The sequence below is a fragment of the Hypomesus nipponensis genome, chromosome 18 (assembly GCF_054491055.1).
Source record: "Hypomesus nipponensis isolate SF chromosome 18, ASM5449105v1, whole genome shotgun sequence".
Lineage (NCBI taxonomy): Eukaryota > Metazoa > Chordata > Actinopteri > Osmeriformes > Osmeridae > Hypomesus > Hypomesus nipponensis.
The window spans coordinates 9,584,153-9,607,749 of record NC_140378.1 but is presented as its reverse complement, the minus strand read 5'-3'; the positions used below and the strand labels follow the sequence as shown (position 1 = coordinate 9,607,749).

At 42.3% G+C, this 23,597-nt stretch overlaps 5 protein-coding genes and 1 long non-coding RNA gene across 7 annotated transcripts; 2 read left to right on the top strand and 4 right to left on the bottom strand.

The window, feature by feature from the left end:
- Positions 1–737: 737 nt before the first annotated feature.
- On the bottom strand, positions 738–4,486 carry LOC146251980 (keratin, type II cytoskeletal 8-like). Its single transcript, XM_084680028.1, has 9 exons — positions 4,180–4,486; positions 3,780–3,988; positions 3,569–3,629; positions 3,211–3,306; positions 2,900–3,064; positions 2,312–2,437; positions 1,603–1,823; positions 1,253–1,299; positions 738–1,095 (listed from the first exon to the last, which is right to left on the bottom strand). The coding sequence occupies exons 1-9, from the start codon at positions 4,441–4,443 to the stop codon at positions 1,010–1,012; spliced, it is 1,275 nt and encodes a 424-aa protein (XP_084536154.1). The 5' UTR covers positions 4,444–4,486; the 3' UTR covers positions 738–1,009.
- A 1,891-nt stretch (positions 4,487–6,377) lies between these two features.
- Positions 6,378–9,324, bottom strand: draxinb (dorsal inhibitory axon guidance protein b). Its single transcript, XM_084680029.1, has 5 exons — positions 9,187–9,324; positions 7,669–7,973; positions 7,502–7,594; positions 7,315–7,404; positions 6,378–7,221 (listed from the first exon to the last, which is right to left on the bottom strand). Exons 2-5 carry the CDS (start codon positions 7,955–7,957, stop codon positions 7,109–7,111), a joined length of 585 nt encoding a protein of 194 aa, XP_084536155.1. The 5' UTR covers positions 7,958–7,973; positions 9,187–9,324; the 3' UTR covers positions 6,378–7,108.
- Positions 9,325–11,679: 2,355 nt separating this feature from the next.
- LOC146251978 (uncharacterized) lies at positions 11,680–15,637 on the bottom strand. Its single transcript, XR_014732054.1, has 3 exons — positions 15,247–15,637; positions 12,535–13,414; positions 11,680–12,419 (listed from the first exon to the last, which is right to left on the bottom strand). It is a non-coding gene; the product is annotated as an uncharacterized LOC146251978 (long non-coding RNA).
- On the top strand, positions 14,944–16,449 carry LOC146251977 (transcription factor HES-5-like). The gene is made up of 2 exons (XM_084680098.1): positions 14,944–15,154; positions 15,265–16,449. Exons 1-2 carry the CDS (start codon positions 15,092–15,094, stop codon positions 15,697–15,699), a joined length of 498 nt encoding a protein of 165 aa, XP_084536224.1. The 5' UTR covers positions 14,944–15,091; the 3' UTR covers positions 15,700–16,449.
- A 2,392-nt stretch (positions 16,450–18,841) lies between these two features.
- Positions 18,842–20,798, top strand: LOC146251976 (transcription factor HES-5-like). Its single transcript, XM_084680730.1, has 3 exons — positions 18,842–18,926; positions 19,575–19,671; positions 19,781–20,798. Exons 2-3 carry the CDS (start codon positions 19,603–19,605, stop codon positions 20,195–20,197), a joined length of 486 nt encoding a protein of 161 aa, XP_084536856.1. The 5' UTR covers positions 18,842–18,926; positions 19,575–19,602; the 3' UTR covers positions 20,198–20,798.
- Positions 20,799–21,605: 807 nt separating this feature from the next.
- Positions 21,606–22,273, bottom strand: LOC146251975 (transcription factor HES-5-like). 2 transcript variants are annotated; one of them, XM_084680797.1, is made up of 3 exons: positions 22,205–22,273; positions 21,835–22,095; positions 21,606–21,780 (listed from the first exon to the last, which is right to left on the bottom strand). In XM_084680797.1, the coding sequence occupies exons 1-3, from the start codon at positions 22,271–22,273 to the stop codon at positions 21,679–21,681; spliced, it is 432 nt and encodes a 143-aa protein (XP_084536923.1). In that variant the 3' UTR covers positions 21,606–21,678. The 2 variants fall into 2 exon arrangements, with proteins under 2 accessions (XP_084536923.1, XP_084536922.1); XM_084680796.1 differs by having other exon boundaries at positions 21,606–22,095.
- Between the last annotated feature and the right edge of the window lie 1,324 nt (positions 22,274–23,597).

Sequence of the window (23,597 nt, the reverse complement as noted above, 5' to 3'; positions counted from 1 at the left end):
TTTCCCAGAAAGTTCCATGTAGAGCAATTGAAACAGCAGTGTTAAAGTATTTAGCCTCAACCAATCAGACCAGAGGCAGACCAGGGAGAAACCAATGGAATTAGGTGTGGCTCAGACATATTGTTTCTTTGTCAGATATGAGCCTCAGATATACAGTGCAGTGTGTAGTTTATTATTGTACTCTGGTAACATATGCGTGTCCTTAAAGACATTTGATTCAGAAAACAGATCAAAGGAAGGGAGTGGTAGGGTGAGTAAGTTACAAATATGTCACTGATCAAGCCGTCAATGAACCCAGTTGTGGGTCATGATGTAAGATGCAGGATTCCTATATGGTCATCAGATAAGATAAACACCCACAATTATGTTGTTCTTTCACTCTGTCTGTTTTGTCCTTGTGTCTGGAGTCAGACATGGAGTTATCATGATCTAGGAGTCAGACATGGAGTTATCATGATCTAGGAGTCAGACATGGAGTTATCATGATCTAGGAGTCAGACATGGAGTTATCATGATCTAGGAGTCAGACATGGAGTTATCATGATCTAGGAGTCAGACATGGAGTTATCATGATCTAGGAGTCAGACATGGAGTTATCATAATCTAGGTTTCTGGTCTGCTGCGGTCTTACTTCTACTGTGAGACTGGGTATGTACTGTATTGACATGATGCAATTATCAGTAAATTGCTCTAATGCTCTTGAGAATGTGTGGGAAACAAGAATAAAAGTACATAAATTACAGTTCATATCTTGGTTATTTTTATTAGAATGTTGAGAACATTGCACTACAGACACTGTTACTACTAACAATAGTGAAGACAGACAGTTGTGAATAGATTTCATCATTATGTTTAAGGTTTTTTACAGTTACAGATTTACTTAAATGAAGTTTTACTAATACATAAATAAAGCTCAATGAATAGTGTCCACCATGAGCTTATTTAGTATTTATTTTAATTTTACTTGTGGTATATTTTGGCATCATAAGGCTTCATCAGTTGTTCTAATTTAGGTGAATGATCTGTTTTGTGTCTCCACTGTCTTGACGAGGACAGGGTGCTTGCTGCTCTGCTGGTAGGTCACCACCTTGGGGCCTAGGGGCAAGAACAAGACCATGTCAGGAGGACATAAATACACCCCCCATTCCCCAGGAGAACAGACAGATGTGTTGCTGTTTAACCAAAAAGTACCTATGATCTTAAATGGCTAAGAATCCAATTATTTATTTGGGGGGAGTATTGTTATACTTACTGTGGTTGGGTACTGATTGGATGCTGAGGACAGACTGTTGGCCAATTCTGTAGTAAATGAAGAAGAAACAGTTGGATAAAATCATACACAGCTCCCTTCCCTGGCAGAGCAGTGTTCTGCTGTGTATGTGACGTCAGCCATGCCCAACTGCTATTTAGATGTATCCACATTGGTAGAAAAACTGCCCAACTGATTGCTGTTGTTTCACAACTGATGAAGTGCTCAAAGCTTGTTGGTAAACTCAGCTGAATGGTGTGTTTAACCAACTGTGGATGATGGGTGTAACTGTATTTTGTCCATCATGAATGCGATTCCTCTCCGTGTCTCTAGCTAACTGTCTGAAATCTCACCTGTCCTCCTCTCCCTCCAGCAGTTTCCTGTAGGTAGAGATCTCAATGTCCAGGGCCAGTTTGATATTCATCAAGTCCTGGTACTCTCTCAGTTGCTTGGCCATTTCCTGCTTGGTCCTCTTCAGAGCCAGCTCCAGATCTCTGATGCGGCCCCTGGCATCTTTCACCGCCATCTCACCACGATCTTCTGCTTCAGCAATCTGGTCCTCCAGGTTGGTGCACTACATGGGTGGGAGGGAGGACACATGAGTACTGTTGATGTTACAGAGAACCGGGACATGGCAGGCCTTGAAGCTCGATCAACAAAATGATCCCCTATGGTTTGAGTGATGATCTTGCATGATGAACATTCCATAGTCAGATGAAATTATCGCCTTCACACCCACCACCCTTGGAATTTCTCAGTCTCTTGTTATGTTTAGTAGGTGCAATGTAATTACTGACAGTGGGTTGTGAAATGTGTTCTATAGTCCAGACTTCCTGACTGTATGATTGATTCCATTCAGTTTAGTGTGATGGCTCACTCAACTTAAAAATGTGTTTTGATGTGAAGAAACATAATTCTTCTAAGTTTTCTGTTTTGTGTTGTCTTTTCAATTCAGCTTATTTTAAATAATTGCAGTTTAGTAGAAGCTTCCCCAACACTGTTGATATCCATAATGGTTTTCTATGGCAATATCCTGTCGAATTGTTCTAGTTGGTCACTCACCTGTCCCTTCACTGAAGCAATGTCATTTTGCAGCCGGGCAATCTGGCGGTTCAAGTCTGCAATCTCTGCCTTGGTGGCACGCAATTCGTTCCCATATTGGTCAGCTTGGGAAGAAATCTGTTCAAACTGTTTTTACCAGAGAAGAAGAAAAGAGTTACATCACAATGAACGGTTTCACTTTCCACAACAGCTTCAGGCGTTCTGATAAACTGAACCGAGATGCATTTAGGTATATTGGTTTATTTAACATCACATGCTGTACCTTAACCCACACATGATGTCAATCATGATGTCAATGCTAAGATTGACATCATGTGTGGGAGTCAGGTGGCTGAGCGGTTAGGGAATCGGCTAGTAATCTAAAGGTTGCCAGTTCGATTCCTGGCCGTGCTAAATGATGTTGTGTCCTTGGGCAAGGCACTTCACCCTGCTTGCCTCGGGGGAATGTCCCTGTACTTACTGTAAGTTGCTCTGGATAAGAGCGTCTGCTAAATGACTAAATGTCTAAATGTAAGATAGCCCTTATATGCATCATATTAGCCCCTGTATACATCTTCAGCTCTCTTTGGAGCCCTGAGCATCTCTTACCTTGGTCTTGTACCAGGCCTCAGTCTCCTCTCGGCTGTGTGCTGCAATGTCCTCATACTGAGCTCTAACATCACTGATAATCTGGTCCATGTTCAGGGCCCGGGAGTTGTCCATCTGGACCACGACTGAGGTGTCCTGCATGCTGGCCTGCAGCTCCCGCAGCTCCTGGAGAGCAAGACAAAGAACAGAACACAATGAATGGCTAATGAAAGTCTTCACCGGAGTTTAAATGAAATGTTTCCCATTTGGAACTCTTTGTAGTGTTACTCTTTGTTGTTCAATATATATTGGAGTCTAATATGGTGTTTTACCTCATCATACAGAGTCTTGAGGAAGTTGATCTCATCCGCCAGACCAGCCACCTTCTCCTCAAGATCCACACGGGACATATAGCCACTGTCCACATCCTATGTACCAGACAACACAAGAAGATTTCTCTGCCTGCTGTATGCACCCACACAAGTTTCTAATGGACATACAAATATTTAGGTCACCTCCCAGGAGAAGCTTGAAAAAAATGTGTGCAAGGATGTTGGCTACAAATATTCAAACATAGCAGATTGTGATCTTTGTTGTGCTTTCATAAATCTACTCAGGTTAGGGGTGAGATTCCTGTAACCAGGATCAACACAGACCCAGGTGTTACCTGAGGGGAATGTAGCTGCTCACCTTCTTCAGCAGGACAAATTCATTCTCAGATGTATTCCTCTTGTGGATCTCTTGCTCAAACCTGGAGGCAGGGGAACATGTTAGGATGACATGAACCATAGAAGATCCAGGGTTGTTGGACTGGTTACATTTGAATGCGAAAGTGAATGAATGAAACCAGTTTTGTTTTCTGTACATGATATTTCCTTATACGATAGTGCTGGGCCCCTACTTGGACTTGTAGTCTTCCACAGCCTTGTGCATCGTGTTGCTCTCCACAATCAGTCTGTCCTTGTCATTCTCTGTCTGCTGCAGTTGCCTACGCAGGTTGGCAATGTAGTTGTTGAACAAGGGCTCAATCTTAGAGGGGTCTGTCGTCTGGCCGTTCAGCAGATTCCATTTGGTCTCCAGCATCTTATTTTGTTGCTCCAGCAATCTCACCTTTGTGTCAGTGAGAGGGCGAGAGAGAACGAAATACAGGGTTAGACTACAAGGGGATGTTAGTACCGCTATGCCACTATTATGGATGTAGTGTTAAATCAAATCCATGGTTGTGGGTTTTAATTGTAGCTTTTTAGTCTCAAAAGTCTCAAAAGTATCAGTAGGAGCAAAAAATGAGACAAGGGTCTTACCTTATCAATGTAGGAAACAAATCGGTTGTTAAGGCTCTTGATCTGGTCCTTCTCCTGGATGCGGACAGCCTGGATGGTGGGGTCGATGGACACGTTGAGAGGTGCCAGCAGACTCTTGTTAACAGACACTGGTGTAATGGCAGCCCCCATGTAAGGGCCAGTGCTGGCCTGGGGTCTGCTGTAGGAGCCCATGGACCTGCTGCTGAAAGACCCTGCCTTATACCGCCCAGGGCTGCTGTGCCTGGTGTTCTTCTGACTCATCATGCTATGGTGTGGATGTCCTTCTGCTGTGCTGGCCTGGCTGAAGGAAGAGGCTGGGTTGTGTGGAGTGTGTCTTATCAGTCTTCCTTTATAGCCGGTAAAGGGTGGAGTGAGATAGCAAAGGTATGTCACTTCCCCATGCATAATAACCAGTTGGACATGTCCCCCCACCCCACCCTCCCCTTCATCAACCCCACCCGCCCCTCCTTCTGGTCATAACAGCTAGACCTTGTTTTGTTGTCTGGGATTCCTAGGTTGAGGAATTGCTTTTGCACTGTCATTAACATTTTAACACGTTGTGATTTACAACGTGGGGTGTCGTATATATGATTTAAGTTCTAATGAAGACATATTTGGTCCTTCCAGGAAGTGAGAAAATAGTTCATTTAGAACAAAACTATGTGCTCTTTGTTGTTCTTGTTCTAAAGTACATTTAACTACCTGATTAGGTAAAGATGTGTTTTCTCAATATGCCAGAGTAGTACATTTTTATCCTAATTCACCGTTGTATACTTATATCCCTCTTTGAGTGCTGTGGATTGTAGGAGTCAGGTGACGTTAAACCTCTTAGTATTTGTCGCAACAAGAATTTCAACTATGATCACCGGCATGACAGGTATGTAGATCCAACCGACAAGTTTAGAGGATATCCTTGTTATGACATCGCTATGGAGGGTCAATGTAGGGAAAAAACAAAGGGGGTTAGATTACAGTTCATTGCAAATAAATGGTAGTTGCAGTGTGATTCTTCATGGAGGATTTACTACCTGATAATAATTTGTATGTATATCAGACCACTGTTTTAGGCTTTTGTCTTTAGCTTTACAAAATGCTCTGCCTTAGGCCCTGAGAGAATCATACCTAACCTGTCAGTTGAGGTGGAACTATCAACTGAACAGAGTCGTTCAACTTGACCAAAGATCAGGAAAACACGACATGACTATGTCACAACAAAGAGAGTCGCTGGGCAGGTTTGACAAATGTGTGTATACCTTTAATCTGATGTGTCAAAAATAAAGGCAGAAGTTAACTATGAGTCTATTGTAACTCCTCATGTATGGTAGCTTTGAGACAGCTGGTCAGTCAGCTGATAGCTGGTCTGGTCTTTGGTTCAACAATAACAGAACGTTTAATATTCTGAAGCATGTTCAATTCTATTTGTAGTAATATCACAGTCCAGATATGAAATTAGACAAAGCTTTCTGAATAACTAAGTGTCCTAGCATTGCTATGACCAAGCAAACAAGGAAAGGTAGGAATATGATTTATTAACAGTTCCACTTCCAGTTACCTTGATAGTATAGTTCATAGCATCTGTTTGCTGGAACCATGGCTGGCAGTAGTGCTGTTATAAAAAGTAAGCTACATAAATGTGTATTCCTTCACAACGGAATGTCCTTGGATCTCACCCCTCTCCCCTTTACCTTTTCCCTGTTCTCCAGTCTGTCCTACATTCCTAACTCACTGCATTAGTTAGTGTCAGCATTACACTCAGGAGGATAGCTGTGGAGGGAGAGAGAGCTTGCGGCACCAGTGCCTCTACAACCTCTGGAAGATTTCAATATATCCTTTAAAAAGTACTTGTTCATGGACTGTAGGGTCATATAACAAACAACATGTACACAGTTCTGCATCTTTCACACATTTATAACGTCATCCATGTCTGCTTTTCTCTTGTAAACAAGATTAATTATATTTCCACATAGGCACATTCAACAGATAAAAGGCTAATCCACTCTCGAGATCTTTTTAGTAGCTACTGCTGGTGACATTATACTGGATCCTCCCATGGCTGGTGGGGTGTGATTAAGAGTTGTGTCTCCAGGCAAACTGTATGTAATCCCCAATAATCAGAAAGGGTTTAAGTAGTCCCCATACACCAGCTTGTTTTCCTTTGATGTTGGACAATGGATCTGAATATGGAGACATCACTCTAGTTAGTCCTCATAGTCCTCTTTCTTGTTTTATTGCTTTCAATGTTCTTTGTTTTGTATCATGTCAGAGGGGGACTTTACAGTATAATCGCAAAACACTGGTATTCAATAAACATCATTACAAACAACGTTTTCAAATTGGATTCAATTCTCAAAACACTTTTACACGTAAATAAACTCATAAACATGACTGTTGGTAGTGGAAAGGCATGGAGACACAAGGTTTACTATGTCCATGAAAACTGGAGAAATATATGAAACAATTTCTATTCACAAAGTTTAATATATTAAGCTACATAGGCATCCTCTTAAAACGACATAATTCACACTTAATTATTTTTCTTCCACTCATATAGCATTTTGAAAACAAGTGAAAACAAGTCCTTCCTTGCTGTAGGATTAGCTTCATTTACATTAACTAAATGTAAATTACATGAATGTACAGTCAGCATTCAGTGTGGTGCTTTGATGTTTGTCTTTTTAAGAACATGGTGAGAGAATCTGCTTCCCTCACAGACACCATCCGAAAGACGTGAGTAGAACCACAATGTGGAAAATCCTTGCCTTCTACTTAATGGACAATTGACTTCCACCTGCATACATTTGATCTTCAACAATACACAAAAAGACTTCATAACAATGACGGATTCATTCAAACGATATGTTCAGTATGCAAAATATGTGTCAGACTGAACTGAGGATGAGTGCTGGTCCTGTGGTGAAATCTCCACATTTCATATTGTGATAAAAGCACCACTTTTCCTGTTTCCAGAGTCTGTCTCCACACAACGCCCCCTCCGACGGCTCACTCCACGGTGAGGGTGGGGTCTGCCATAACAGCGGAGTCCTGGACACACACAGAAGCAGTGTACATTACTTCCACTAAAATACAAAATGGTGTCTCTGATAAAATGCTTCTCTGAGCCAAAATGATGTTTACCTTCTTCACACATGCAGTCATCATAGCACTTGTTGTTGAGACCACGATTGTGAGGCCTGCATTTGTGCTGTCTCAGGTCACAGCAGTTGCCTTCAGAAAGGAAGAAGAAAACTTATAGCCTTCTAAACGATTTTTACTACTTGAACATTAGACTTTCGAGTGCATGGATGAGGAAAGAGAAACTGACCAGGAGGGCAGTCTAGATGGTGCTGGCATGTCTCCATAGTCTTTATGGGGTTGGTTAGGTTCCCCATCTCTGTGATGTCACTGCCGTTCTCATCTGTGGAGAGAATGGGAACGTTGAATGTGTTTATTGCTTGTGATTAGGTGTATTAATTCTTCCTCTGCTCTTACCTGTGCTGCTCCTCTTCTCTAATTGGACAGAATGTTGGCCCCTGAATACCTGTCCATCATCTTCTGGCAAGCCTACTGCCAGGAGAGGACATTTGCGGAGGTGGTCTACGACACCCATCCGGCCCTTAAGCCTGACTACGTGCCTCTCCTGGTGTGGTCTCAGCTGGGCGCCTGGAAGAGGGGTGGCACAGCCAGGGTAGGATAGCATAGCTCCAGACTCCCCAGTGTGAGACACAAGCAGCATAGCCAGGACCCAGGCTTGGGTCACACACATCCAAAACAAAGCCATCTGATTTTGGTGAAACCTTTCAGAGAAAAAAGACAGGGTTGCAGTGGGAGAGCATTAACCAGGGTAACATTTTAGCTTTAGTTGGTGTTATACGTTCTTTATTTTCTGTTCTTATAATCTATTTCCATTTTAACCGTGAAGAAGTAAGCTACCATGAGGAGCCATCCATTTGGATTCTGATACATGGATTAAAAATTAAAAATGTTTTAGTAGATTTCCATTTTTCAGAGCTGTGTGTAGTAGAGGAGGAGACAGGCATGGCAAATTTACAGAATCCAGGGAGCTTAAAAATACTGAGCTTAAATTAAACATATTCCTTTAAATAAAATAAGACTGTACCACATATTGATACAGACTGTGGCCTAATACGAAATCTAAAGACGATTGTTAACAATGACATGCTACAATAATATGTCAACGTGCTACAAACTCTGTAAGCATAGAGATGGTAGTCTCTTAAGGGGGGGGGGGGGGTAATTATTTTTCATAAAGCATCTACAATATATGTGCCGAATGGGATGGTTAAATGGGGATTTGACACAACAACAATATATCAAAGCTTGAATTTACTTCCTCTGGCCTTGTGCCTATGCTCAAGTTTAGTGCAGATTATTGTATCGTAATGTATCATAGAACATTAAATCCAGCATTTTGGAAAATAATTTAGGATGTGTTGACCTGTTGTATAGTAACTTCCTTTCAAAAAGTATGGAATCAAATGATGAAATGGAAAAACTCACTATTCTAATCAGAGTGTAAACATCAGCATGATTAATGTATGTCCCCATAGAACTGTTCCCTGTGGGCTTTTCTTTCTTTCTTTTTTTGGATTGTGCAGTAAATTAAATTTGATACATTGTACATTCAATATATACATGTAGGCAACTATTTTCAGAGACAAATGTTTTTCAGTAGTTGTAGTTATTTAAGAGTCAAACCTTTCATATCAAAAAGGTATCAGCACAAACAGTATATTAAAATACGGCAAAAAAATATGAAAAAATCCTCTGTGGATTTTGTTTTAAATATTTAACACAGGCAAATTTGTAAAATTACGTCATGGAATAATTGCATCCTATATGCTCCAATTCCCGATTAATCCGGGACGGCATCCTGTCTTTATGGGCATTTAAATAATAATATAATATATTAAAAGACGGGAAGCTAACGCATAATGCCTACTGAAAACAGTTAATACATGTTTATTTTAGTGCAAATAATAACCTTACCGCTATATTGTGCTGTGATGGGAATCGGCGAAGTATGGATGATGTTGAGACAAAGCGGGAAATTCAGCCTACTGTGTCCGCCCAATAGTTGAACTGATAGAAAGTCGGTGAGCGCGCTTCGCGTGTTGTTGAAGTCGAGCGCAACCACGTTCTCTGCACGGCGTTTAAGTGATTTACGGTGATCGCTGTCCAGGGTGCTAAACCACTGTGCTGTCCATCGTTGCAACAACGGTATTTTCTCTGCTTGCACTCTCACCTTCCATTCACGAAGCATACGTTCACATTATGTTTATATTTTTTTGTTTGATGAAGTGGTCTCAAAGTTATGCGTCCAGATCATAAACGCCTACTAGCATTTCGAACCGTGGACTAAAAAAGAGGGCGATACGAGACTGTAGGGGGCAGATTGTTTGAACAGCATGGTGATGACTGACTTCTTATTTAACAGCAAGTCGAGTGAAACAAACACTTTCAATTGAAATGTACATTTAAAATGTAAATGTTTATTAGCCAGTTATATGTACGAGAGATTTGAGTAAAATCGTCAGTGACCAGCTCCTAGTTCCTCCTCTGTCTGGTGGGAGGGGCTGCTGGGGCAGCGTTTAGGAGGGCTACAGCAGGAGCTGGAGTCTCCTTCAGCCCCACTGGCTGATCTCTTCTGCCCCCTGCTGCAAGGAGCCTTGTCTGACACCCCAATGTGCTTCCTCCCCCTTGGCTTCTTCTCTTTGAGGGTCTCAGGGTCCTTGAAGGCCTTGATCCTGAGGACCCACCCAGGTTTCTTCTGTTGACTCACTGTCTGAGGAGCAGGTCTATCCTGTAGACTGGAGACCGCTTTCTGAGGTGAGCAGGGACCAGGAACTCTCCTCAGGATCATCTTGAGGGCAGTGGGTTTGAGGGGTCCACACACAGGATGGACTCCCAGATTTCAGCTCTAGCCCTAGGGACAGACTTTGGCCACAGGTCAGCAGCAACAGCAAGGCGGGCAGCTTTGATCTTGGCAACCATGGGCGGGCTGTTAACCTTGGTATGCATGGAAGTCCAGACCAGTTCAGTTGATGTCTTGAGAAGTACAGTAGATGTAGTGCATGTACATTTTAACTTATGGACTTATTAACTCAAACCAGAAGCAGATAGGCCTACATTTAATATATATTGGGCTAAAACAAAAATAGCAACAACGGATAGCGGAAAAACTCGTTAAAAATAATGTATTTAACTACGTTATTTTTTGTTGGAGGGTTGAAATTATAACGAGGATATTATCGAATTTCGCTGACACGTTGCATCCAAATATAAAGGCGCTAAATGTAATAATAGGTATTAGAATCATGCACCCCTAACAATGGACTTAACGCATCGTAATTCTATGAGTTCCATCGTGTATGAGTATAGAAACGCGCTAACAACAAACAGTTCTTAGATTACACGACGACTAAAATCCAATATTAACACTTTAACATATTTTACGAAATTACCAGTTTCGAGAACATTTGTCATCAATCTACAATGGAAAGGCAAAAGGTGAGGGGAATTTGAGTAGTGGGTATACTGGTTTGAGTTAATTAATCCATTAGTTAAAATGTACATGCACTACATCTACTGTACTTCTCAAGATATCAACTGAACCAGAGACTTCCATGGATACCAAGGTTAACAGCCCGCCCATTGCTCTACATGCGGGTGCCAGGACCAAAGCTGCCCCCCTTGCTGTTGCTGCTGACCTGTGGCCAAAGTCTGTCCCTAGGGCTAGGGCTGAAATCTGGGAGTCCATCCTGTGTGTGGACCCCTCAAACCCTACTGCCCTTAAGATGATCCTGAGGAGAGTTCCTGGTCCCTGCTCACCTCAGAAAGCGGTCTCCAGTCTACAGGATAGACCTGCTCCTCAGACAGTGAGTCAACAGAAGAAACCTGGGTGGGTCCTCAGGATCAAGGCCTTCAAGGACCCTGAGACCCTCCAAGAGAAGAAGCCAAGGGGGAGGAAGCACATTGGGGTGTCAGACAAGGCTCCTTGCAGCAGGGGGCAGAAGAGATCAGCCAGTGGGGCTGAAGGAGACTCCAGCTCCTGCTGTAGCCCTCCTAAACGCTGCCCCAGCAGCCCCTCCCACCAGACAGAGGAGGAACTAGGAGCTGGTCACTGATGATTTTTAAATATATACATTTATTTCTGGCCAGTATTATGTAGAAAATAAAGTATTGTACAACAACAAATATGTACAACAATGGTTGTAAAATTAATATAAACTATTTATGCTGGAAATGCACCATGCAAACTTGTAGGCTACTATGATAACTTAGGTTAAGTTCAAATACACCAGTATGTTTATGTTTCAACCAGTAAAGGTGGCCGGTGACATTCTGAGATACCGCTAAGACAAAAAAGCAATTAATACATTCGAAATACAAGGTGCAGCCTATGGCAAAAGACAGTGTTCAATTGGTTATTCATAAAGTCAACAACCACAAAACAAATTCATTTTTATCAAGCATTTATTTTCAATTTTTATAACAAAAATGCTGTACTGCTCACTTACATCATCTGATACTCTACTATATTTACTTCAACATATGCATTGGCATAAAAACAGGTTTCCTTTGCATAAAGGAATATGGCTTTCATTTTCAACACTATCCTCAGAGTGGTCATAAAGTGACCCTCTCTACAAGGAATACTAAAGCAATTAAATGCTTTTGTTAAGGCATAAAATGCACATTTCGTGGTCCATTAATGGACCAACTCAAATCACAGTTTGGACGGTAAAAGAATAGATTAAAATCCCTGTCTTTACAAAAGACTATTACAAGAAATCTAGCTGGATAAAACGATTTCCATTCTTCTCTAAAATATTTCTTATTCCACATTTTCACCCGAGTCCACATCTTCAGTGCCCCTGAGCTTGTACAGACAAAGATCAGTTTGGCTTAAGTGCAACCTTCCACCTTCTAACTTGAAGGCTTCTCTAACCAGTCTCTTTTGGTCTCTTAGATTCCAGGCCTACTGCATCCAGAGTGGTGCCACATCCTCAGCAGGAGAAGGGAACAAGCGCAGGGTTTCCCTGGAGTGCTTGGAGTAGCCATTGTGAAAGAGCACAGCCCTCTTGACTGAGAAGAAGGAGACAGTCTTGTCCCACACATCAGCGCTGGAGACCCCGTTGTGGAGCTGGCTCTCAATCACTGTGCGGAGTCTGTCCACACCATCAGTGCACTTCCTCTCCAGGCTCATGAGCTTACACAAGCTGGTGAAAAGGAGGAAAACATAAGTTAATCTGCCCCTTAACATCTCTGCAACAAGGAGGTTTACATACAGAGATTGACTAAACCATCTACCATCCATCTTATCTGCCGTCTTACCTTGTCTGCTGATCCCTCATTATGAACGTGATGTGGCCTTCAACTACTTCACCAACTTGGAAAATTTAGAATGTTCAAGTTTACTGAAGGTAGTACTTCTGCTTCATTTTTGATGTCCCCCCAGTATTTATAGCAGTTGACTCAGTGATTTAATTTGATGCCGGTTCTCACAGTATCTGGCCAATCGCAGGGCTCCATTGTGACAATAGAATGTGCATGAATCGGCGGAATTAATGAAATACAATGGCCTCAATCCAAACAAACAGGTGGGAGGGGTTCTTTCAGTGTGCCCGTCACTCAAGTGATGTGCCATGGCTGGAGACCCATTCTTGGCATTGTGGGACTACCAGTGATATGTGGTGGGAACGTGGAAAATAACATCTGTCTGAGAATGTTTTACTTGGCCCAAAAATTCCTCTAGCATTCAGCAGTGGTGGATGAAGATGTTAAGCATATTTGACAGATTGATTGGGGAAAACAGTTTGTATAGTAAAAATATCATAAACAAATCAAGTTCAGCAATATCATAAGCGTATATAAGTAAATAACAATTATGATAGAAGTAGCCACAAGTGTTTTTTTTAATCAAGTACAGAATAATTGTTTGGCAGATATTGTAATAAAAAATTACATATCTTGGCACACATCTTTCTCTTTATACACATAAAACTCACATTTAGATCAGAGCAGCATAAACATGTAAAACTCTTCAACACAAATCTTCAACTTTACTTTTTTTTTACTTTTGCTATTGACTATCTGATTGTATTTCAGACAACCCTTTTCTCACTGGGAAGAATCTCCAAGGGTTCATGGGTAATAATGGAGCACCATCTGTCCAGTTGGTGAGCCTGGGAGCCCTGGTGACTGGACTGTGTTCCTATGGAGGGGAAGGGAGGGGGAGAGGGGATAGAGAGACAGGGAGTGCAGGGGGGGGTTGGCTGTGGTCACTCGATCTTTGTGCGACGGGGCACACTTCCTTTGTGTGTGCGGCCTCTGTGTCATTAACACTGAAGTGTGGGAAGCCCAGGAGTACGACGGCTCCCACGTTCCACTGAGGCAGGAAGGGATCGTGTGACTGGGACACAGCCAGCGGCATGCAGGGTGGCCAGCTGTGTGTGTGCGCGTGTGTGTGGGGGTGTGAGTGTGTGTGGGTAGGGTGGAGTGTGTTGAGACTGCATGGTGTCGGAAGTCTGAGCGTGTGTTGAGAGTGAGTGTGCTGCATAGGCACCTGTTCTAAGCTTTTCAAAAGTCAACACAGGTTGGAGCTGGTGTGTGGGGACATCAGTTGAATAACTGCTATGTTATATAGCTGCTATCCTCTTTAATACACATGCAAAAAATGGGGAGAACTATGCAACAAATATAGGGAGTCATATTTCAATTTTTTCAAAATCCTGTCAGCCCATCGGCGTAAATTTAAGGTGGGACGGTAGGGACATGTCCCCACCAATGTTAGGAAACATGCAATTTTCCCCACCAATAATTGCGAGTCTAAACATATTTTTCTTCATTCTTTTAACATTTTCTGCTCCACAATTGGTTAACTCAAGGTCAGTGTTACTCTTAATTGCCAGGAGAGCGCTGATCACAATGTGTAACCCACCAGCCTGTCAACTAACAGTGGTCAGGTGATTTAATGATTGGCTTTAAGGCAGGCTACTCCTGTAAGGTAGAGGTTAACATTGAGGGAACAATAAATGACAAATACACTCCTGTAGGCTATATCATTTTTGAAAATGTAGCTCTATAGTGTTTCTAAAGTTTACGAGCCTTTGCTAGCTCTGGAACACAACTACGGAATTGTCTGCTTGCTAGCTTATGGACATTCATTTGTCTTGAATGGAGACTATGCCATAGTTGTGGTCGAAGCTATGCTAGCTAGTACCTGCAAACTTGTAAAATGATTTGTTAAGGATTTGGTAAAACAGTGTCCCCACCAATGTTCAGCCCATACATAACAACCCAAATTATTCCAAGTTAAACACCAATCCAGCTTTAAAAGTAAACCAAAAACACAAACAGCCCCAAGTTCTACTGTAGAATGTACGCATGCTGGCTAGCCAGTTAGCACAGTGAGAGCCCTCATCTGTTTTAATCATGGCCGCTCACTCCCACCCACGTGTGCCCTGCACTGAAGCACTTTGTGCTCAATCACATTCTGTGATCCTGACATCAGACAGGGACGCTCTACCCTCTGGGGTCAACACTTTCCCAGATACACAGAAGCTCTGGGTCAATCTCCCAGGCCCAATCAGCCCCCACTCCCCTAACTCCCTCTCCCTGCCTATCCCTCCACCTGCTCCCTGGAGGCACACTCATTGTCCCCCTTGGAAATAAACACTTCATTGAGCATGTGGCAGCCCTGCTTCCCTCATAGCCCTTCCCAGCTCTCCCATTGGCTGGTGACTGTGAGAAACTCCAACAAGCCCAAGACCCACACATTCATATGGAGATTTGTGGGTATAAATAGAGGGAAGAGGTAGAGAGAGGCAAGCACACTTCTAACTGGCTCTTCACTTACTGAGACTTCAGGCTAACACTGACCACAACAGCCATGGCACCAACTGTTTTTGGACAAATGAACTACTCTAAGGAGAACCTGACTTCCACCCACAAGGTATATACTGACAAAACGACATTTGATGCACTGCAATGTAATTCAGATAATGTTCAGACTTCTATGAATCTGATCAAATGAACTAACCGTACCTTTTTTTCTCTCTCCAGCTGAGAAAGCCAATGGTGGAGAAACTGCGCAGGGATCGCATCAACACCAGCATCGAGCAGCTCAAGTCTCTGCTGGGTCCAGAGTTCCTCAGACAGCAACCAGACTCCAAACAGGAGAAAGCTGACATTTTGGAGATGGCTGTCTATTTTCTGAAGCACTGGCGGCAGCAGCAGTATCCTCCAGCAGAGAGCGATCCCCTGGTGGCGGCTAGCCAGGGCTACTCCCACTGTGTGAAGGAGGCACTGAGCTTCCTGTCCCAGAGCGAGGCCAGGACCCAGTCCCACAGAAGACTGCTGAGCCACTTCCAGAGCGTGCAGTCATCCAGCGCACCCAGCCAGGCCCTGAGTCATCTCTCTCCGCCCGGCTCCCCAGTACACCAGGCCACCACCAAGGGGGTGAAACCCACCAACAGCACCCTCTGGAGGCCTTGGTAGAGAAAATACATTATCATGTCAAGTCCAAAAGAATTACACAGGCCAGTCTATGACAGGTCTGGACAGTGATTACCAGAGTGACGGAGGACATTTCTTCTGCATTGGCAAGAGATTCTACGTCGTATAGTTTCATCAAGATGAAGATGGCACGGTGTGCCAGTATTCCTTTGAAAGGACTTATATCATTCAGATTGTTCTGAATACATCAGCCAGCTGTATGAATACATAAGCTGTATGACAAATGTACACTACTCTTTTCACAAGAGCGTATTATGTTTTATGACAAAGAGAGAATGCGGCTCTGAAATAAGTTCTGATAATACTTATGTAATATAATGGCCCATATTGGGTTGCATCTATATCTGAATGTCTGTGACATTTCTGCTGTGTTTGATTTATTCAAACTTTGTTTTATAATTGATATTCCACTTGTCACTGAATGATGCAATATATCAGTTTAGTGTTGTTTATCGATATTATACCCTAAATGGATCCAATGGATCTACTTTTACCTGTAAATCATTTTATGATTATATGTGACTATTCTGTCAACCTTTGTTACTGATGGAATAGTTATGGATGACATTAAGCCTGAATGTTACAGGCAAATGTTAAAAGGTTACTTGTAGTAACTTAAAATGAATACCTTTTATAAAGGGCTTTTACTTATATTCAACAAATGCTGTTGGTGAAAGAAAATGGTGCATCTTAATTGATGTAAAGAAGACTTCGATCAAATTCAACATTTGAAAAAGGAAATAAATAAACTTCAAGTAAGTTATATAATTGAAAACTTGTTTCTTCTGTCTGTCAGGATCACACTTTTACATATTGCAACCACAGTCAATATTTCAAAATGCCTTTAACCACATGGCACTCATTGATCTTAATACCCATCACAGGCTCCTATCACATTCTAATCAATACAACATATAGTGACACTCAAAACTGTCTCCGGGACAGAAGATATTCATATAGGGGGAAACTGTCAGGCTAAAATAATTCCACAAATAATAGACATACTTTGAGTTATGACCAAGTTACCGTAATCCCCACAAGCTATGTATGGCTAACCACTGTGCAACAATTTAAAACATTTGTGAGAGTATAATTTTTTGAAAATCAAAAACTATTGCAGAACTTTTAGCATTCAACTTGATTAAACACTATCAATAAAATTAACAGATATTTCTGCAAAACTGCTTTCATTCATTATAAGAAGGTAGGTGCATACATGTGCAATAGTGCATTGTTGTTCATTATTGGCACTGACTTCCTGTCCCCCCTGCATGTCCAGAGCCACACAGATATTTCCCTGGCTTCTCTATTGTACCCAAAGTGTAGCAGAAGTCTTTCAAAAGTTTTTCCCCCCCAATACAAGAAGACAGAAGTTGATGCGACAGTGCAGAGGCATGCAGGAGAGTTTCTCAGGCTCTGGTCCTCCAGATGGTCTGGCGGCGTCCACAGCCCCTCCCTCACTCCCTCCCTCCAATGAGGGATCAAACACCGTGGCTAATGTGATGTGTAACAAGACACACTTCTATTGTCCTCATTCCGAGGCCACTGAATGGACAGAGAGTGTGGGAAACAGGAGACACCCCACTCACAGAGAGAGAAGCTTATGGGAAGCTGCTCCACTCTGCCACAAGTCCAGGCAAAGTTTATGGCAGGAATTCAGACTCCCACTGTCTGTGTGTGGGTGGGTGTCTCTTCACACACACTTAGAGACAAAAGGTCCTGGACTTTCCCGCAACCCCAGCATCATGCACCACACAGCAACAAAAAAATAGCACGTAAATTAAAGTGTATAGCTAAAGCACAAATCAGATGATGTGGTCGGTGAACTACCAGACACTAATCATAACTTTTAACATTTTGCTAAAATGATAACAAGCAATGGGCAAACTATCCTTAGATCCTGGTCGATCCGATTTTTGTTGTACTGTGTCATCATTGTCAATCACAAAGACTCAAAACCTTACAGAATATTCAATGCATTTAAAGAAAATTTCTGGGTGAAAACACAAGACATTCTGTGTATCTCTTTGCTAATGTGTAAGGCCCATTAACTTGATTTTTTCCAGATGGTCTGTGACATAGGGTTTCTGTTCGTACTGCAACAAAGCATCAATTAACATTCCCAATGGGCCAGTGAGGGAGCGGCCTGGCTTTTGTAGCTCATTTACCCTGGTGAGGCAGACTGGTGGGAAAAGAGAGACAGAGCTCTACTCATAGTACCCACCTGACACACACACACACATCTGGGATCTGCACTGAAAGTCTTGTTATGGCACTGTCCAAGTCACTATGGCTTTGCCATGTCTGAGAACATGTTATGTTATTGATATGCAGACCTCTTCATTGTGTTTGTGGTATTTGAATGGATATTTGACTAATATTATGATTAGGCCTATATAATATTACAGAAAATACTTTTGAATGCCTTGACAGAATTGTAAAAACGCAACAAATGAATGAAACGTAAGGATACGTAAGCTTTTAACACAGGGCTAATGATGGACTTCTGTTGGTGCCATAAATATTCGTGAGGTTGAGAACTTTCCCACAGTTGGCGGCCAATAAGAAGGCCGGGGGCTGCATCTAGAAGATAATAGTTAAATGACTCGCCTGTCAATCAACGTGGAATTGGAGACCGCTTGTCTGGCTGAAGTGTGCGCGGGGTGTGAGGGACGCACGACGTGACACGGGTGAAATCTCCCTCCAAGCGCAGCTCGAAAGTCTCGCTACACGCGCTCACATCACATCAACATGTAACATGTGCCGACAGGAAAGTTTCACACCTAAACAGTACCCAGGGATATGCAACGAAACAAACGAAAGCAAATTACAGTATACAATCGAACAAATTGTCAGAACCAAGTGAAAATGTTGTGCGCTTACAGACCATTGTGAACATCCACTTAGTTGATCATGCATAAAGCGTGCTCTGAATGGCATTCCTTTAAATTCATGTTTTGTCAACGTGATGTTGGGCCTACCTCTTGCACCGGCTCAATTCTTGAATTTCCTTCGGGATTCAGGTGAATTTAATGGATAATAACATTTGATTTTCCAATTGGCCTGTGTATACAAGCATTTGACACATTTGGTGACTTTGATCCTCACTTCCAGTCCACACGCCAACCTTGGTAGTTTCATACCCGTTCGAAGCACGAGGGTCGAGTGGAATACGGCAGCCCTAAAGACGCTGAAACAGATGTGCTAAAGTAACTATCTTAAGAATAATGTTTAAACCAGGAAGCCAACAGTAACCTATAGCACACCAGAGGGACACGGTAAATTCCTATAAAAAAACATACCGGAGCCATTGTTAAATATCCATTTTGCATTCAGGCGTGTGTCAAAGGTTCAGTGATGATTGATTTCAGCTGTACCTCATAGAAATGGATCGACCTTGAAAACAGAGGCTGTGCTGAATATGTAAACATGAAAGGGCCCAAAGTGTGAACCATACAGCTTAATTGGTACCACTAGCTGTACCATTTGGCAGACAAGCTTTGCTTTGATTTATTTGTTTATGGCTTAATATGACTGTCTTTGAAGTGATCCTCATTTTCTGTGTCTAGTTTTAACTTAATGTAAAGACTCGTACTTGCATTGAGACTATTTGATCAACTACAGTAAAATAGGTGATAACCCAGTTCAAATGGTAATTTGTATCTGCTCCTTCTCCTGGGAAAACATTGCTGTACTGCACGTTATTGATGCCTTTCCTATTGTTGTGGTGGGCGGCCCACTGGTCTCAGAGTGTGGGAACCCCAGCCTAGCCTGGGCCACATGGCTTTGTGATGCTAATCTGATGCTATATAAAGGAGAGTGCTCCTCCACTAGCACCAGTCCTCTCTATATCCTAGGAGAAGCAGGCCTCCCAATCACACAAGCATGGCTCCTTGCTCCACCAACATCTCCTCTATCCACCATCTCAGGATCCGAGAAAAGGACAACCTCAGAGTAAGTTTAGTGTGTTATACAATTCCCTGTAGCCTATCAGCATCTGTATCTGGCCTGGATAAGGCTGTGTCTGTAGAACTGTGGACTGATTCACGTGTTTCTCCCCCAGTTAAGGAAACCCATCGTGGAGAAAATGCGCAGAGATCGTATCAACAGCTGCATCGAACAGCTGAAGCTCATTCTGGAGAAGGAGTTCCAAAAGACGGACCCGAACACCAAGCTGGAGAAAGCAGATATCCTGGAGATGACAGTGAGCTACCTGAAGCAGCAGCTGCAGCCTGCAGCAGGGCTGTCTCAGAGGGACTACAGTCAGGGCTACTCTCAGTGCTGGAGGGAGTCTCTGCACTTCCTCTCAGTCAGCTCCAAGACAGCAGGCTCCACCGCTGCACCTCTTCAACAGCTCCAGCAGCTGCCCCAGGCCCAGAGAGCCAGCAGCCCACAGCTCCTCTCCACCTCCCCTGTCTCCTCCAGTCTCAAGTCCACCACACTCCAAGACACCAAAGGGCCAGTCTGGAGGCCATGGTAGAGACATTGTAGACACCTGTCCAAAACCTGAGGGAGCTTGGACTGCCCCTCACTAAGTAGGAAATGTATTTCCAACCTGCTCATTTATGGATAATTTCTCTCATCACATTGATGGACATTGATTTGATCGATGTAGGTAGAAATGGTAGTCATGGGTGAAATGTCTAAATTGCTTTACTGTGATTTGGTTGATCAATATTTGCTTTTCATTTCATTTACTGTAAGAATTGAACTTTTTCTTGAGTTATCTTCACTGTGAAATGTTGAACTATTGTGAAATACTTGTTTACTCCAGTGGAGTTTGTTGTTTAATTTGTAGATATAACAGTACTTTAGAACTGTATTTTCTGCCACAGATTTTCTGAGAATATTTCTCTTTGGTTTTGAATTAGCCATGCCAGTTATTCAAGTTATGGATTGATATATCTTTTATAAAGTGACTTAGAACAGAGGGTTGTGTGTGTTTGTGTGAGTGGGTACATTTACACTGTAATGCTTCTATTTTTGTGTTAATGTTTTGTATTTGTATGTAAGCTTAGAACAATGTGTGACATTTGCATCACAGTAAAAGCTACAATCATTTAAACTTGTTTACAAATGAAAAGTACTTTGTTCAACATGTGACAATTAAAGCAAGCCATTTAATTCATAATGGCTTAATTATCACCACATACACAACTTAAACTGTCTCACTAGCTTATACTCAGTTACCTCTAGATGTGCTTCTGTTTAATTTAGAGTGACTTTTTTGTAAGCTCAAATAATTGAAATTGTTCCTATTCAGAGACTTATTTATTGTAGGCTACTTTGTACGTATTACTGTTGAAAACAATCCCTTATACCCAAATGGGCTTTTTGTGAAGAATACTTGTTGCAATTAACGTACAACTTTAAACTTCTGGCCTGGTTTTCAACAGTTAATTGAAGAAGTATTTTCATGTAACTAAACACTCCAGTAGGTTATCCTCAGTAAGTGTAGCTGCTTAGTGATGAATGCAAGATGAATGCTAGATTATGTGGCCACACAAAAGTAAAAGAACAAAGGTTGTGACCTAGTCCTAGACCATTCCATCGCAACATGAGATAATAAATGTAGAAAGAACATGGATTTTTTTTTTTTCTGATAATTATAACACTTGGCCTTTGCAAAAGGTATGTTTTTAACCTAATATCGTCAATTAAAGACAAAAAGGTCAATTTACACTGTAAATACAATTTGTCACATTTATGATAGACTTCTCTATTTCATTAAAGAATCTTGGAAACATTGATAGTGCAGCTCATAGACTCATTTTTGGGGCATTTTTTTCAAGGCCTCTACCCTCTGATAAAGTCAGAGTGAAACATCTATAACAAATACATATTCATCAATATGATGAAACTTTAAGAGCAATAAACTATGGGCAGGTTGGAAATACATTTCCTACTTAGTGAGGGGCAGTCCAAGCTCCCTCAGGTTTTGGACAGGTGTCTACAATGTCTCTACCATGGCCTCCAGACTGGCCCTTTGGTGTCTTGGAGTGTGGTGGACTTGAGACTGGAGGAGACAGGGGAGGTGGAGAGGAGCTGTGGGCTGCTGGCTCTCTGGGCCTGGGGCAGCTGCTGGAGCTGTTGAAGAGGTGCAGCGGTGGAGCCTGCTGTCTTGGAGCTGACTGAGAGGAAGTGCAGAGACTCCCTCCAGCACTGAGAGTAGCCCTGACTGTAGTCCCTCTGAGACAGCCCTGCTGCAGGCTGCAGCTGCTGCTTCAGGTAGCTCACTGTCATCTCCAGGATATCTGCTTTCTCCAGCTTGGTGTTGGGGTCCGTCTTTTGGAACTCCTTCTCCAGAATGAGCTTCAGCTGTTCGATGCAGCTGTTGATACGATCTCTGCGCATTTTCTCCACGATGGGTTTCCTTAACTGGGGGAGAAACACGTGAATCAGTCCACAGTTCTACAAACACAGCCTTATCCAGGCCAGATACAGATGCTGATAGGCTACAGGGAATTGTATAACACACTAAACTTACTCTGAGGTTGTCCTTTTCTCGGATCCTGAGATGGTGGATAGAGGAGATGTTGGTGGAGCAAGGAGCCATGCTTGTGTGATTGGGAGGCCTGCTTCTCCTAGGATATAGAGAGGACTGGTGCTAGTGGAGGAGCACTCTCCTTTATATAGCATCAGATTAGCATCACAAAGCCATGTGGCCCAGGCTAGGCTGGGGTTCCCACACTCTGAGTCCAGTGGGCCGCCCACCACAACAATAGGAAAGGCATCAATAACTTAATGGAGGACCTGCCGCGGACTGCTCAGTTGAGATAAACTGATTCTTATCAGGATGCACTGTCCAAGAAATTACATTCTTGTAAAAGTGACATGTAATCATCCTCTTCACTGTAAATCAGTGAGCAGGGGAAAATAATCTAATTTCATTTTGACCAGGTGTTGAAGTGAGATAGTAAGATTAATTTTCTCAACCCTCCCATCAAAGTCATCTCTTGTATGATTGGATCATTTTTTAATTGGAAAGGTGAAGCACATCAAAGCACTCGATGATTCCACAGACACATATGTTATTCCTATTGGCCCAAACAGATGTTCCTGTAAGATAATTGCAATGAAACCCAATCCTACAGCTTCTTCACCCACGGCACACTTCTATTGTTCCCGCCTCACTGAGACTATTAAGCACTGAATGGATAGAAAAAGTGTGGGAAAGCCAACCATAGACCTTACTCACACATCTCAGAGTCAATAGGGTTGACCTACCAACAACAAAAGAATCTTTCATCCATTCCCTCAATCAACAGGCACTAGAGTGTGTGTGTTTATACGTGTGTGTGCTTTTGTGTGTGCAAGTGTGTGTGATTCTGTATTGTAGCCTCCTTGGTGATTAGATATGTTACATCATGCTACAGGTTCCTGGATGTGATTGTGCTAGTCATCAGTAGCCTGTAGTCTTGGGAGGCAAATCTATCATTTGTTCCTATAGAATTAAGACAACAACAAAAAAACTTATTGTTCATGTATTATTTAATATATTTTATACATAGAGGAAATGTATATTTTCTGAGTAACTGGAAAATAAACTACAATCTTGTTTTACTAGAACCTCTTAGAATGAATTCATGTACAATGTGGATTTAAAGTGACGCTCACAATTTTATTCAACAGAGAGGATTCTTGTTGGGACATTTTCATGGTTCTGCAGGATAGACTGGTGTTATTAAGACTTTCCTAAACCCTGGAACAGACGCCCACAGAATGCTGGTGCAGAGGGTGAAGAGGCTGGTATTCATGCCAACAGATGGCCAGTTAATGTTCTAAAGTGTGCCAGTACAAGATCCCTTCAAAGCCAAAAATATGCCACACAGATGCTGGGGAAAGGCAAGCCTACTATGAGATGCAGCTATATTTTCCCA